This window comes from Chlorocebus sabaeus, chromosome 11 (assembly GCF_047675955.1).
Source record: "Chlorocebus sabaeus isolate Y175 chromosome 11, mChlSab1.0.hap1, whole genome shotgun sequence".
NCBI lineage: Eukaryota > Metazoa > Chordata > Mammalia > Primates > Cercopithecidae > Chlorocebus > Chlorocebus sabaeus.
In genome coordinates this window covers 120047053-120061956 of record NC_132914.1, presented here as the reverse complement: position 1 = coordinate 120061956, position 14904 = coordinate 120047053, and the positions used below count along the sequence as shown (strand labels likewise).

The window sequence follows — 14904 nt, the reverse complement described above, 5'->3', positions numbered from 1 at the left end:
GGTACAAAGTTTCGATTAGACAGAAGGAAAAAGTTTCAGTGATCTACTGCACAGCACCATGACTATGGTTAATAAAAATGTTTTGGCCAGGCACAGTGGCTCACGCCTGCAATCCCAGCACTTTGGGAGGCCGAGGCGGGCGAATCATAAGGTCAAGAGCTCGAGACCATCCTGGCCAACATGGTGAAACCCCGTCTCTACTAAAAATACAAAAATTAGCTGGGCGTGGTGGCGGGCGCCTGTAGTCCCAGCTACTTGGAAGGCTGAAAGGCAGGAGAATCGCTTGAACCTGGGAAGTGGAGGTTGCAGTGAGCCAAGATCATACCACTGCACTCCAGCCTGGTGACAAAGTGAGACTCTGTATCAAAAAAAAGAAAAGAAAAGAAAAAAAAGATAAATAAATAAATAATGTATTGTGTTAAAAAAAAATTTTTTTTTAGAGACAGGGTCTCCCATTGTTGCCTATTCCTGGCTTCCCGTGATTCTCCCGCCTCAGCCTACCAAAGGGCTAGGATTACAGGTGTAAGCCATTGTGCCCAGCCAATAATAATGTATTATATGTTTCAAAATTGTTAAATGAATAGATTCTAAATATTTCCACTACAAAGACATGATAAATCTGAGAGGTGATAGATACAGCTGGTTTAGTCATTCCACTACGTTATATACATATTATAACATTGCACTATACACTGTAAATATATACAATTATTGTCAATTTAAAAAAGATCTTAGGGGCTGGGTGTGGTGGCTCACACCTGCAATCCCAGCACTTTGGGAGACTGAGGTGGGAGGATCTCTTGAGTCCAGGAGTTTGAGACCAGCCTGGGCAACACAGGGAGACAAAAAATATACTTAAAAAAAAATTAGCCAGGCGTGGGGACACACACCCATAGTCCCAGATATTCAGGAGGCTGAAGTGGGAGGACCGCTGGAGCCTGGGAGTTTGAGGTGCAAGTGAGCCATGATCGTGTCACTGGACTCTAGCCTGAGCAACAGAGTGAGACCAGGTCTCAGAAAATAATAAATAAATAAGACCTTAGGAAATGAACAAAATATAACGAAGTGACTGCATACAATTGCCATCCACCCATCCAACAAAGGCTTCTTGACTTCCCATTCATGTGTGGGGGTCCCCTTTGTCTCTAATCTAGGACTTCTCTGTCTGCTTTATCATGTGTGTCACAGCTACACGCTGGCCATCAGCTAATGCCCAGATATAACTGGCTCGTTGTCAGCCCTAACACAGGCACCGATCCAGTGAGCCCTAAGTGAGCCCTGCTGAAAACAGTGGTCAGTAGTTAAGCATCAGCAACTCTAAGTGCTGCGCTGCCTCGTTAGCCTGCTTAGGTGTCTGGGTGGGGAAAAGGGGACGGAGGGGAGTGGAGAGGTAAGGGGGAGGAATGAAGGGGAGATGATGCCCGGAAAGACGCTGGTGCACTCCGTGGTGACCCCTGGCTTGCAGGTGAGCCCACCTTCTCACCTCCTCCTGTCTGTGTGGCCTGCATTCCACCCACGCCGGGATCCCTCACAGTTCCTCAGGGGCACCCAAGGGTGCTTTCAGGCCTCTGTGCTTTTACTCATGCTGCTTCCTCTTTATGCAAATTGCCCATGTATTTTACCATCTGATTTTCTTTTTTATTTTTCTGAGACAGAGTCTCGCTCTGTTGCCCAGGCTGGAGTGCAGTGGTGCGATCTCAGCTCACTGCAACCTCTCCCTCCTGGGTTCAAGCAATTCTACTGCCTCAGCCTCTTGAGAAGCTGGGATCACAGGCATGCCACTATGCCCGGGTAATTTTTGTATTTTTAGTAGAGAGGGGGTTTCGCCATGTTGGCCAGGCTGGTCTGGAACTCCTGCCTTCAGGTGATCCGCCTGTCTGGGCCTCCCAAAGTGCTGGGATTACAGGCATGAACCACCGTGCCTTGCTACCATGCTGTGTTCTCTCTTATTCATTTAAAAACTTCATTCTAAAAGGGACTCGCAGGTTTTTTCAGCCTGCCACAAGAAAGGCCAAGAGTCCCGACAGGTAACACCAACCATCTCAAGCCAGCAATCAGAACGGCCAGGCCCATGCAGCAGGCACAACTCCAAGCTCAGTTTATGGTAGGGTCTGCTCCCCACTCCCACCCTCGAGGCAAGGAGGAAGCCTGCCATGAGGCAGTGTGCTCAGCTGTGCTTCCTCTTACTCTCACTCCTTTTTTCTCCTTTGTCTATTTTTAAATTATTGGAGTTTTTCTTGAATAGTTTAAAAATCAAAATAATAAAAACAGGTATAAACTGAGAAGTTCCGCTTCTACCTCATCCCTCATCCCTCCTACTGGTAAAATTTATATCATCTTTCCACTGTGTCCTTGTACAAATATATGTTCTTATTTCCATCCTTTCTTTTCTTTCTTTCTTTCTTTTTTTTTTTTTTTTTTGAGACAGGCTCTTGCTGTATCGCTCAGGCTGGAATACAGTCGCTCAGTCGCAGCTCACTGCAGATCCTCCTGTCCCAGCCTCCTGAGGGCCTGGGACTACAAGTGTGCTCCACCATACCCCACTCATGTTTTTAAAAACCTTTTTTTTTTGTAGAGACAGGGTCTAGCTATGTTGCCCAGGCTGGTCTTGAACTCCTGGTCTCAAGCAATCCTCCCACCTTGGCCTCCCAAAGTGGTGGGATTACAGGTCTGAGCCACTGCTCCTGGCCATCTCCTTACGTATGTGGAATGCCATATGAACCTTCAGTATCTTGCACGTTTCTCACTTAGCAATATACCTGGAAATATTTCCACATCCTAGAGCACCTCATTCTGTTCTACGGCTGCTCAGAACTCCACCGTGTGGGTGGATCACAGCTTATTCCCTCGGTTCCCTTTTGCTGGACACTGGGTGGCCTGCTACCGTTTGCTATCGTAAAGCAGTGCTGCAAAGAAACACATGCACCTATGCCATTTCATACACATGCAGAAGTATTAGTGGGAGAGATTCCCAAGGTGCCACTGCATTGTCAAAGCGTCAGTTCTTCGGTGATTTTTAGAAAACACTGCCAATTTCCCCCCCAGGAGGACTGAATCATTTCATGCTCCCTGGCAACGTGGGAGAGTGCCTGTCTCACAGCAAGGCTCTGAATTACAACCCTTGTCTGTAGCAACAGATGGCAAAGCCCTGGAGAAGCACACAGGCTGCTCAGAACTTTACCCTGCCTCCTTATTGCAGAAATTAAGAATTTTTAAACAAAATTATTTGCTTTTTCTGTACCTAGCTGTACTCAGTACAAAGGCATGGGGGGAGGAGTTTGTAAAGCATGTTGCCAAGTAAATCCCTGTTATTTAAATTCTGTCTTCCCAATATCTCTAGAATCAGTTAATGTACCAGAAAATATATGCTATCTGGAGCCAACAGTTTTTTCAATTAAATGATTTTCTGATTCTAGCTGTAGGATGTTGAGTAAAGAGATTCGGTCATTTTTCCCTTCCTGTAAAATGTAACGTTGGAATTAGATATCTCTTCTGGTTCTTTCTAGCTCAAACACTCTCACAAAAATATATTTTTTGACACAGGGTCTTGCTCTGTTGCCCAGGCTGGAGTGCAATGGTGTGATCATGGCTCACTGTAGCCTTGAACTCCTGGGCTCAAAGTCATGATCCTCCTACCTTAGCCTCCTGAGTAGCTGGAACTGTAGGCGTGAGCCACTACACTTGGCTAATTTTTATTTTTTATTTTTTAGCAATGGGGTGTCGCTTTCTTGCTCAGGCTGGTCTCGAACTCCCAGGCTCAGGCAATCTTCCTGTGTAGTCCTCCCAAAGAGCTAAGATTACAGGTGTGAGTTACTGCATCCAGCTAATTTTATTTTATTTTTCTTAGATAGTGTCCCAGTCTATGGCCCAAGCTGCAGTGCAGTGGTGTGATCATAGCTCACTGTAGCCTTGATCTCATGTTCAAGCGATCCTCCTGCCTCCACCTCCCAAGTATCCAGGACTACAGTCACAGGTCACCAACGCCTGGCTAACTTTTTTGTATTTTTAGTGGAGACAGGGTTTCACCGTGTTAGGATGGTCTTGATCTCCTGACCTCGTGATCCGCCCGCCTCAGCCTCCCAAGGTGCTGGGATTACAGGCGTGAGCCACCGCGCCTGGCCATGTCCAGCTAATTTTTAAATTTTTTGTAGAGACAAGGTCTTGGTATGTTGCCCCAGCAGAACTTGAACTCCTGCCCTCAAGGGATCGTCCCACCTCAGCCTCCCAAAGTGCTGGGATTATAGGTGTGAGCCACTGCACCTGGCCAGCTTTGTCTTTTTTCTGCATGTTCCTATCAGTTCCATTCAAGGTAGGCCCTGAGACCCCCTGTGGCAGATGCTGGGTGCTGCAGCCAGGGTGCCAAGGTGGAGAAGGGTCCTGAGGCGCTCACAGTGAGCAGGAGGCATGGACGCAGTCACCTGTCGGGTATCTGATGTGCACTCTGATGGAGACAGATAAACACGCACACACGCATGCACACACACACGTGTAGGCACACACACACACAGCGCCACACTAGCAGGACAAAAATGAGGGAGTGCTTGATTATATCTCAGGAATTTGACATAAAACCCTAAAGAAGAGGTTGAAAGGACAACCTGAAGCCATGAGGACAAGGAGGAGACATCTGTTGCTATAACTCTTGTTTGGAAAATGTGAATTTGGGCCGGGCGCAGTGGCTCACGCCTATAATCCCAGCACACAGGGAGGCCAAGTTGGGAGGATCACTTGAGGTCAGGAGTTTGAGACTAGCCTGGCCAACATGGTGAAACCCTGTCTCTACTAAAAATACAAAAAATTAACCAGGCATGGTGGTTCACACCTATAATATCAGCTACTCAGGAGGCTGAGGCAGGAGAATCGCTTGAACCAAGAAGTGGAGGAAAGAGTGAAACTCCTTCTCAAAAATAAAATAAAAATTAAAAAATAGGCCGGGCGTGGTGGCTTAAGCCTGTAATCCCAGCACTTTGGGAGGCCAAGGTGGGTGGGTCACAAGGTCAGGAGATTGATACCATCCTGGCTAGCACGGTGAAACCCCATTTCTACTACAAATACAAAAAAAAAAAAAAAAATTAGCCAGGCGTGGTGGCGGGCGCCTGTAGTACCAGCTACTGGGGAGGCTGAGGCAGGAGAATGGTGTGAACCTGGGAGGCGGAGCTTGCAGTGAGCCAAGATCGTACCACTGCACTCCAGCCTGGGTGACAGAGCAAGACTCTGTCTCAAAACTATATATCTATATATATATATATATATATAAAAACAAAAAAACTAGCATGCAATCTTTATTCCATCAAAGTTCATGGATCCCTTGAATTCTATTCAACAAATTCTGATTAAAATTATCTGTCCAACAAATCCATAGAGACAGAAAGTAGATTGTGGTAGCCAGTGGCTGTGGCTGTGGGTGTGGGGTCTCCTTTTGGGGTGATTAAAATATTCTAGAATTAGATAGGGGTAGTGGCTGCACGATTTTATGAATATGATTTAAAAAACCACTGAATCGTACACTTTAGAAGGGTGAATTGTATGTAAATAATAAAATGTGAATCCTCTCTCTCTCTCTTTTTGATATAGGATCTCACTCTGTCATCCAGGCTGGAGTGCAGTGGCAAGATCACGGCTCACTACAGTCGTGACCTCCCAGGATCAAGTGATCCTCCCATCTCAGCCTCCTGCGTAGCTGGGACTACAGGTACATGGCAGGGTGTCCAGCTAATTAAAAAAACTTTTTTTTTTTTGTACAGGTGGGGTTTCCCAATGTTGCCCAGGGTAGTCTCAAACTCCTTGGCTCAAGTGATCCATCTGCCTTGGCCTCCCAAAGTGCTAGGATTACAGGTGTTAGGCACCATGGCTGGCCTATATCTCAATTTTAAAAAATAGATTTTAAAGAAATAGCTGCCAAAGAATGACCAGAAAAGTCATAAAGGTTCTCCCCAGACACAGGGGAAGCAGCAGCCTCACCGCATACATTTAAAGGGATAGTTAAGCACCAAAACAGTTTTGGCATAAAAACGTTCCTCTGACCCAGTATAAATGCAAAGCTTCACTAATGCCTCAGAGACAGCTTGTGAAGAAGAAATCTTCCTAGGAAACACTAGAGTCCAGCACGGTTTCCACTTTGAAAAGCTTATAGGGCACACATGGTATACTTTGAAAAACTTCTATTTTTGGATCCTGTTCTTCTTTAAGGTAATCTCTGCAACTACCTGTTTAGGCTCATGGCAATGAGCATCTTGATTCTAAAATGATTAATGTTAGTTTTGGATCTATTCGCATCACATAGAAAATGCTCCAGGGAACTCTGAATCTAACAAAATACTAATCTGAAGAAGGACTAAGCAAGAAATGCCATCAGAGAGTATTTCATGAAATAAGACAAAGATGTCTGCTCTCCTCTTTCTATTCAACACTCATCTGGAAGTCCTAGCCAGAGCAGTAAGGGAAGAAAATGAAATAAGGCATAAATGTTGGAAAAAGGAATAAAACTGTCTCTATTCATAAATGACATGATTGTGTAGAAAATCCTAAGGAATCTACAAAAAAACTACTAGAATAGGCCGGGTGTGGTCGCCTGTAATCTCAGCACTTTGGGAGGATGAGGTGGGTGGATCAAAAGGTCATTAGATGGAGACCATCCTAGCTAACGTGGTGAAACCCCGTCTCTACTAAAAAATGCAAAAAATTAGCCGGGCGTGGTGGCACGCGCCTGCAGTCCCAGGCACTCGGGAGGCTGAGGCAGGAGAATGGCGTGAACCCAGGAGGCGGAGCTTGCAGTGAGCCGAGATTGCGCCATTGCACTCCAGCCTGGGCGACACAGTGAGACTGTCTCAAAAAATTTTTTTTTAAAAAGATAAAAAATAAAAAACCTGTTTAAGTTGGAAGTAATCAAAATTTTAAATTTCGCTTTTTAAAAGACACTGTTAAGAAAAGCCAGGCCAGGTGCAGTAGCTCATGCCTGTAATCCCAGCACTTTGGGAGGCTGAGGCAGGAGGATCACTTGAGCCCAGGAGTCTGAGACCAGCCTGGGCAACATTGTGGGATCCCGTCTCTACAAAAAATAAAAACATCAGCTGGGTGTGGTTTTGTGTACCTGTAATCCCAGCTACTCAGGAGGCTGAGGTGAGAAGATCACTTGAGCCTGGGAGTCGGAGGCTCAAGTTGGCCCTGCATTCCAGCCTGGGTGATAGAGCAAGACTGTCTCTGAAAAATAAATAAGCTGAGCATGGTGGCCCATGCCGATAGTCCCAACACTTTGGGAGGCTGAGGCAGGAGGATTACTTGAGGCCAGGAGTTCAATGCCAGCCTGGGAAACATAGTGGGCATGGTAGTGCATGCCTGTGGTCCTAGCTACTTGGGAGACTGAGGTGGGAGGATCGCTTGAGCCCAGGAATTTGAGGCAGCAGTGAGCTGTGATCACGCCTGCAAATAGCTACTGCACTCCGGCCTGGGCAACAGAGGAAGGCGCTGTCTCAAAAATAAATTAATTAATTAAAAAAATTAAAATTAGGCCAGGCAGGGTGGCTCATGCCTGTAATCCCAGCATTTTGGGAAGCCGAGGCGGGTGGATCACTTGAGGTCAGGAGTTCAAGACCAGCCTGGTCAACACGGTAAAACTCCGTCTCTACTAAAAATACAAAAATTAGCGAGGCACGGTGGCGTGCACTTGTAATCTCAGCTACTTTGGAGGCTGAGACAGAAGAATCACTTGAACCCAGGAGGCAGAGATTGCAGTGAACTGAGATCGTGCCATTGCACTCCAGGCTGGGCAACAAGAGTGAAACTCAGTCTCAAAAAAAAAAAAAATTAAAATTAAAAGTCCATATCTGTTAGACATCATGATCATGAAATATTTATGAGTGACATGATATGATGCTGAGATTCGCTCTAAAATGCTTCCAGAGAAAATGTGTATGGATGGGGTAAGATAAAATCGATGGTGGTCAAAGGTGAGTGACTGTGCCATTCTTTCTACTTCGGTGCATATTTGAAATTTTCTTTTCTTTTTTTTTTTGAGATGAAGTCTCTCCCTCTTGTCCCCCAGGCTGGAGTTCAATGGCACGATCTCGACTCACCACAACCTCCACCTCCCGGGTTCAAGCGATTCTCCTGCCTCAGCGTCCCGAGTTGCTGGGATTACAGGCATGCGCCACTATGTCCAGCTAATTTTGTATTTTTAGTAGAGACGGGATTTCTCCATGTTAGTCAGGCTGGTCTCGAACTCCTGACCTCAGGTGATCCACCCGCCTTGGCCTCCCAAAGTGCTGGGATTACAGGCGTGAGCCACCGGGCCTGGACTTGAAACTTTGTATAATAAAATTTGTTTTTCAAAATATTTCCGGCTGGGTGCTGCTGTGGCTCACGCCTGTAATCCTAGCACTTTGGGAGGCCAAGGTGGGTGGATCACCTGAGGTCAGGAGTTCGAGACCAGCCTGGCCAACATGGTAAAACCCCGTCTCGGGCCGGGCGCGGTGGCTCAAGCCTGTAATCCCAGCACTTTGGGAGGCCGAGACGGGCGGATCACGAGGTCAGGAGATCGAGACCATCCTGGCTAACACAGTGAAACCCCGTCTCTACTAAAAATACAAGAAAATTAGCCGGGCGTGGTGGCAGGCGCCTGTAGTCCCAGCTACTCGGGAGGCTGAGGCAGGAGAATGGCGTAAACCCGGGAGGCGGAGCTTGCAGTGAGCCGAGATCGCGCCACTGCACTCCAGCCTGGGGCACAGAGCAAGACTCCGTCTCAGAAAAAAAACAAAAAACCCCGTCTCTACTAAAAATACAAAAATTAGCTGGGCAGGGTGGAGTATGCCTTTAGTTCCAGTTACTTGGGAGGCTGAGGCAGGAGAATCACTTGAACCCAGGAGGTGGAGGTTGCAGTGAGCTGAGATCGTGCCACTGCACTTCAGCCTGGGCGACAAGAGCAAAACTGTACCCTCACCCCCCCCAAAAAAAAATCCCCAAGAATTTATCTTCATATGCCCCAGATCATTAGAAAGAGGAAGTTTGGGTCCAGTGACATCTGAGTGTAACTTTTTCCTCCTTAAAACAAGCATGTTCCCTTTCCTCCCTAGAGACACAGAAACTTCCTCTAACAGAAAGGCCGCCCTGCCAGTGATATTTGCACACTGGTGTTTAGTGGTGCATTTGGATGTGACAAATATAGTCAAGAGAAAATGAAACGCATACATTTGTGGCACTGCCAGTGAGATTCTCATGGCTGATGGGCAGCAGCGTGCTCAGCTCCAGGTCCGTCACCATCTGACGAGATTCCGCCAGCAAACGTTGGAGCTTGCTCGTGGGCGAGAAATCATCCTGGGAGGGTAACACAATTGAAGCCTACAGGAAATTAAGAGGCACCTTTAAATGCTTAGGTTTACAAACACAAATGCTAACTACCTAGGAATATTTTTTCTTTTGTTCTCTTGCTCTGTTGCCCAGGCTGAAATGCAGTGGCATGATCACAACTGACTGCCTCAAGCTCCTGGGCTCAAGTGATCCTCCTGCCTCAGCCTCCTGAAAAGCTGTGACCATACGTGTGTGCAACCACACCCAGCTAATTTTTTTTTTTTTTTTTTTTTTTGGTAGAGGTGGGATCTCGTTATGTTGCTCAGGCTAATCTTGAACTCCTGGCCTCAAGTCATCCTCCTGCCTCGGCCTCCCAAAGTGTTAGGGTTATAGGTGTTAGCCACTACACCTGATCACCTGTGAATATTTCTTTGGTTTAGGTGTTACAAAGCAAAGCAGAACATCAAATAGTAGAATAAGAATAATTAAATTAATTCCTTTTCTTTCTTTCTTTTTTTTTTTTTTGAGACAGAGTCTTGCTCTGTTGCTCAGGCTGGAGCGCAGTGGCGCGATTTCAGCTCACTGCAAGCTCTGCCTCCCGGGTTCACACCATTCTCCTGCCTCAGCATCCCGAGTAGCTGGGACTACAGGCGCCCATCACCATGCCCGGCTAATTTTGTTTTGTATTTTTTAGTAGAGACGGAGTTTCACTGTGTTAGCCAGAATGCTCTCCATCTCCTGACCTCATGATCCACCTGCCTCGGCCTCCCAAAGTGCTGAGATTACAGGCGTGAGCCATCGCACCCGGCCTGTTTTTTTGTTTTTTGTTTTTTGTTTTTTGTTTTTGAGATGGAGTTTTGCTCTTGTTGCCTAGGCTGGAGTGCAATAGTGTGACCTCAGCTCATTGCAACCTCCACCTCTTGGGTTCAAGTGATTCTCCTGCCTCAGCCTCCCACGTAGATGGGGCTACAGGTGCCCGCCACCACGCCCAGCTAATTTTGTATTTTTAGTAGAGACGGGGTTTCACCATGTTGGCCAGGCTGGTCTTGAACTTCCGACTTCCGGTGATCCACCTGCCTTGAACTCCCAAAGTGTTAGGATTATAGGCGTGAGCCACTGCACCCAACCCCTTTTATTTCTTAGAACCTACTCAGTTAAATAATTTGACTTAAACAGAACTTGCTACAGCTAATGAAGTAACACCCATGTGATAAAAGAATCCTAGACATTAGTTAACTCTCCTCAACCAACTTGTCAAGGCTGTATTTAGCATGTCAAAATACTTGCAAAATAAGACAACATTAAAGGCTTATAAGCCTTGAAAAATATGTGGGTATGTGCCTTCATTTATTCCTATTAAATTTCAACTTTGGGATTTGAAGTTTAGCACGAAAATGAGTCATTGCCAACTGCTCTCGAAGGGGCCTAGATTTTTTTTTTTTCTTTTGAGATGGAGTCTCACTCTGTCACCCGGTTGGATTGCAGTGGCGCGATCTCGGCTCGCTGCAACCTCCACCTGCCGGGTTCAAGCGATTCTCCTGCCTTTCAGCCTCCCGAGTAGCTGGGACTACAGGTGTGCGCCACACGCCAAGCTGATTTTCGTATTTTTAATAGAGATGGGGTTTCACCATGTTGGCCAGGATTGTCTCAATCTCCTGACCTCATGATCTGCCCGCCTCAGCCTCCCAAAGTGCTGGGATTATAGGCGTGAGCCACCGTACCTGGCCCTGATTTTTTTTTTTTTTTTTTTTTTAATTTCTTGAGATGGAGCCTTGCTCTGTCGCCAGGCCGGAGTGCAGTGGTGTGATCTCGGCTCGCTCCAAACTCCTCCCAGGTTCAAGCGATTCCCCTGCCTCAGCCTCCCGAGTAGCTGGGATACAGGCATGCGCCACCATGCCCGCCTAATTTTTTGTGTTTTAGTAGAGACAGGGTTTCACCATGCTGGCCAGGATGGTCTCAATCTCCCGACCTTAGGTGATCCCCCTGCCTTGACCTCCAAAAGTGCTGGGAGTACAGGCTTGAGCCACCACCTGATTTTTTTTTTAAGAAAACTTAATTTCTAATTTCTATCATCAATGATCACTACTGACCTGACATGTAGATGTTTAACTAACATCTGCTGAATTTATCTGTGTGTACATATGGAATGTAGGCATGCAATGTTAAGTACTGCCTCAGAAAAACTGATGCAAACATTGGAAAAGAGTCTCCAAGAGCTAAAAAAGGTAATAGCTAATATTTTCCCTCATAGTTATAGCTTAAAAAATTCAACAGCTTTGTCTGGGCACGGTGGCTCACGTCTGTTATCCCAGCACTTTGGAAGGCCGAGGTGGGCAGATCATGAGGTCAGGAGACGGAGACCATCGTGGCTAACGCGGTGAAATCCCATCTCTACTAAAAATACAAAAAAAAATTAGCTGGGCATGGTGGCGGGCGTCTGTAGTCCCAGCCACTAGGGGAGCTGAGGCAGGAGAATGGCATGAACCCGGGAGGTGGAGCTTGCAGAGAGCCGAGACTGCACCACTGCACTCCAGCCTGGGCGACAGGGCGAGACTCTGTCTCAAAAAAAAAAAAAAAAAAAAAAAATTGAACCGCTTTACTGAGGTATAACTGACATACAACTAACTATACAACTAAAATGTACACTCTGATGAGTTTTGACACATGTATACATCCCTGAAACCATGACCACAAAGAATAGTGACACATTCATTACACCCAAACCCCTTTGGAAATTCTCTGCCCTGTGCATCCCTCCCTATTCCCAGACAACCACTGGTCTCTTTTCTGTAACACAGATTAGTTTGCATTTTCTAGAATTTTATAAAAATGTGTTCAAACTTTTGTGTCCCTCTTGTTTCTTTCACTCAGTGTAATTATCTTGAGATTAACCTATGTGACTGTGTGTATAAATAATTCCTTTTTGTTGCTGAGAGGTATCCTATTGTGTGGATATATTGGTTGGTGCAAAAGTAAGTATGGTCTTTGTCATTAAAAGCAATGGCAGGCCATTAAAAGTAATCCCAACACTTTGGGAGACTGAGGCAGGCGGATCACTTGAGGTCAGGCATTCCAGACCAGCCTGGCCAGCATGGTGCAATCCCCGTCTACTAAAAATACAAAAATTAGCCTGGTGTGGTGGCGTGTGCCTGTAATCCCAGCTACACGGGAGGCTGAGGCAGGAGAATTGCTTAAACCTGGGAGGCGGGGGTTGTAGAGAGCCAAGATCATGCTACTGGACTCCAGCCTGGGCGACAGAGCAAGGTTCAATCTCAAAAAAAAAAAAAAAAAAAAAAAAAGTAATGGCAAAAACCACAATTACTTTTGCACTAACCTATTACCACAGTGATTTAGCCATTCACTTGTGAATGGACATTTGGGTTGTTTCTGGTGTGCTGGGTAATACAAATAAAGCTGCTTGCATATTCATGTATAGTAAGTCTTTGTATAGACACGTTTTATTTTATTTTATTTTATTTTTTCTGAGATGGAGTTTTGCTCTTATTGACCAGGCTAGAGTGCAGTGGCACAATCTCAGTTCACTACAACCTCCGCCTTCCGGTTTCAGGCGATTCTCCTGCCTCAGCCTCCCAAGTCACTGGGATTATGGGTACCCACCACCATGCCCAGCTAATTTTTTTTTTTTTTTTTTGTATTTTTAGTAGAGATGGGGTTTCACCATGTTGGTCAGGCTGGTCTCGAACTGCTGACATCATGATCCACCCGCCTTGGCTTCCCAAAGTGTTGGGATTACAGGCGTGAGCCACTGCGCCCGGCTGTATAGACACATTTTTTTTCCGTTTATCTAGGAATGGAATGCTAGCTAGGTCATATGGTAGGTGTATATTTAACCTTTTTTTTTTTCTTTTTTTAGAGACAGGGTCTCGCTCTGTCGCCCAAGCTGGAGTGCAGTGGCGCAATCATGGCTTCCTGCGGTCTCAAACTCCCGGACTCAAGTAATCCTCCCACCGCAGCCTCCCAAGTAGCTGGGACCGTAGGCATGAACCATTACACCCAGCTCACTTTTAAATTTTTTGTGGAGACGGGGTCTTGTTATGTTGCCCAGGGTCGTCTCAAACTCCTGACCTCAAGCAATCCTCCTGCCTCAGCCTCCCAAAGTGCTGGGGTATATTTAACATTCTAAGAAACTGCCAGATGTTTTCCAAAGTACCAGTGACATTCCCACCATCAGTGTATGACGGTCCCAGCTGCTCCAGATTCCAGTTAATACTTGCTATGATCCATTTTTAAATTCCAGACATTCTAATAGGTATGAAGTGGTATCTCAATGTGGTTTTAACTTGCAGTCCCCTAATGACTAACAATGTTGTGCATCTTTTCACACACTAAACCACCATATATTTATAGCTTTGTTTTCAACTGATAGAGAAGTTCTAGCCAGTTATTCAATCCCAAAGAGACACTATTCTTTACGTCTGTGTAGAATATCCCTTCTTTAATTACTTCTCGAGATTTACCTCCTCTCTGCACTATGCTAATAAAACACTTATCAGGCCGGGGATGGTGGCTCATGCCTGTAATCCCAGCACCTTGGGAGGCTGAGGCGGGTAGATCACCTGAGGTCAGGAGTTGAAGACCAGCCTGGTCAACATGGTGAAATCCCATCTGGCTATGGCCAGGTGCGGTGGCTCACACCTGTAATCCTAATGCTTTGGGAGGCTGAGGTGGGTGGATCATGTGAGGCCAGGAGTTCAAGACCAGCCTGGCCAACATGGTGAAACTCTATCTCTACTAAAAATACAGAAAAATTAGCTGGGTGTGATGGTACACACCTGTAATCCCAGCTATTTGGGAGTCTGAGGTGGAGAATTGCTTGAATCCGGGAGGCGGAGGTTGCAGTGAGCCAAGATCGTGCCACTGCACTCCAGTCTTGGTGACAAGAGTGAGACTCTGCCTCAAAAAGAAAAAAAATCTTTTTTTCTCTCTCTTTTTTTTTTTTTTTTTTTTTTTTGAGACGGAGTCTTGCTGTGTCACCCAGGCTGGAGTGCAGTGGCTGGATCTCAGCTCACTGCAAGCTCCACCTCCCGGGTTTATGCCATTCTCCTGCCTCAGCCTCCCGAGTAGCTGGGACTACAGGTGCCCGCCACCATGCCCGGCTAGTTTTTTTGTATTTTTTAGTAGAGACGGGGTTTCACCATGTTAGCCAGGATGGTCTCGATCTCCTGACCTCGTGATCCGCCTGTCTCGGCCTCCCAAAGTGCTGGGATTACAGGCTTGAGCCACCACGCCCGACCTTTTCTCTCCTTTTTAAAAAGAGAATTTAAAATGTGTTTACCATGTGATTCCAAATGATGAACAGGAGAAATAAACATTAACTCAACAAATTTATTATGATTATTATTATTATTGGAACGATGTTTCGCTCTTGTTGCCTAGGCTGAAGTGCAATGGTGCGATCTCGGCTCACTGCAACCTCTGCCTCCCAGGTTCAAGCAATTCTCCTGCCTCAGTCTCCTGAGTAGCTGAGTTTACAGGCACCTGCCACCATGCCTGGCTAATTTTTGTATATTTAGTAAAGACGGGGTTTCACCGTGTTGACCAGGCTGGTCTTGAACTTCTGACCTCAAGTGATCCACCTGCCTCGGCCTCCCAAAGTGCTGG

At 46.2% G+C, this 14904-nt stretch overlaps 1 protein-coding gene across 1 annotated transcript in view; it reads right to left on the bottom strand.

Annotated features, from left to right (window-relative positions):
• Positions 1 to 14904, bottom strand: part of CCDC62 (coiled-coil domain containing 62) — a 54576-nt gene that overhangs the window by 5466 nt on the left and 34206 nt on the right. The window contains exon 11 of the mRNA XM_008005064.3: positions 9184 to 9333. Within this exon, the coding sequence (XP_008003255.3) occupies positions 9184 to 9333 (150 nt within the window). The remainder of the gene's footprint in view (positions 1 to 9183; positions 9334 to 14904) is intronic.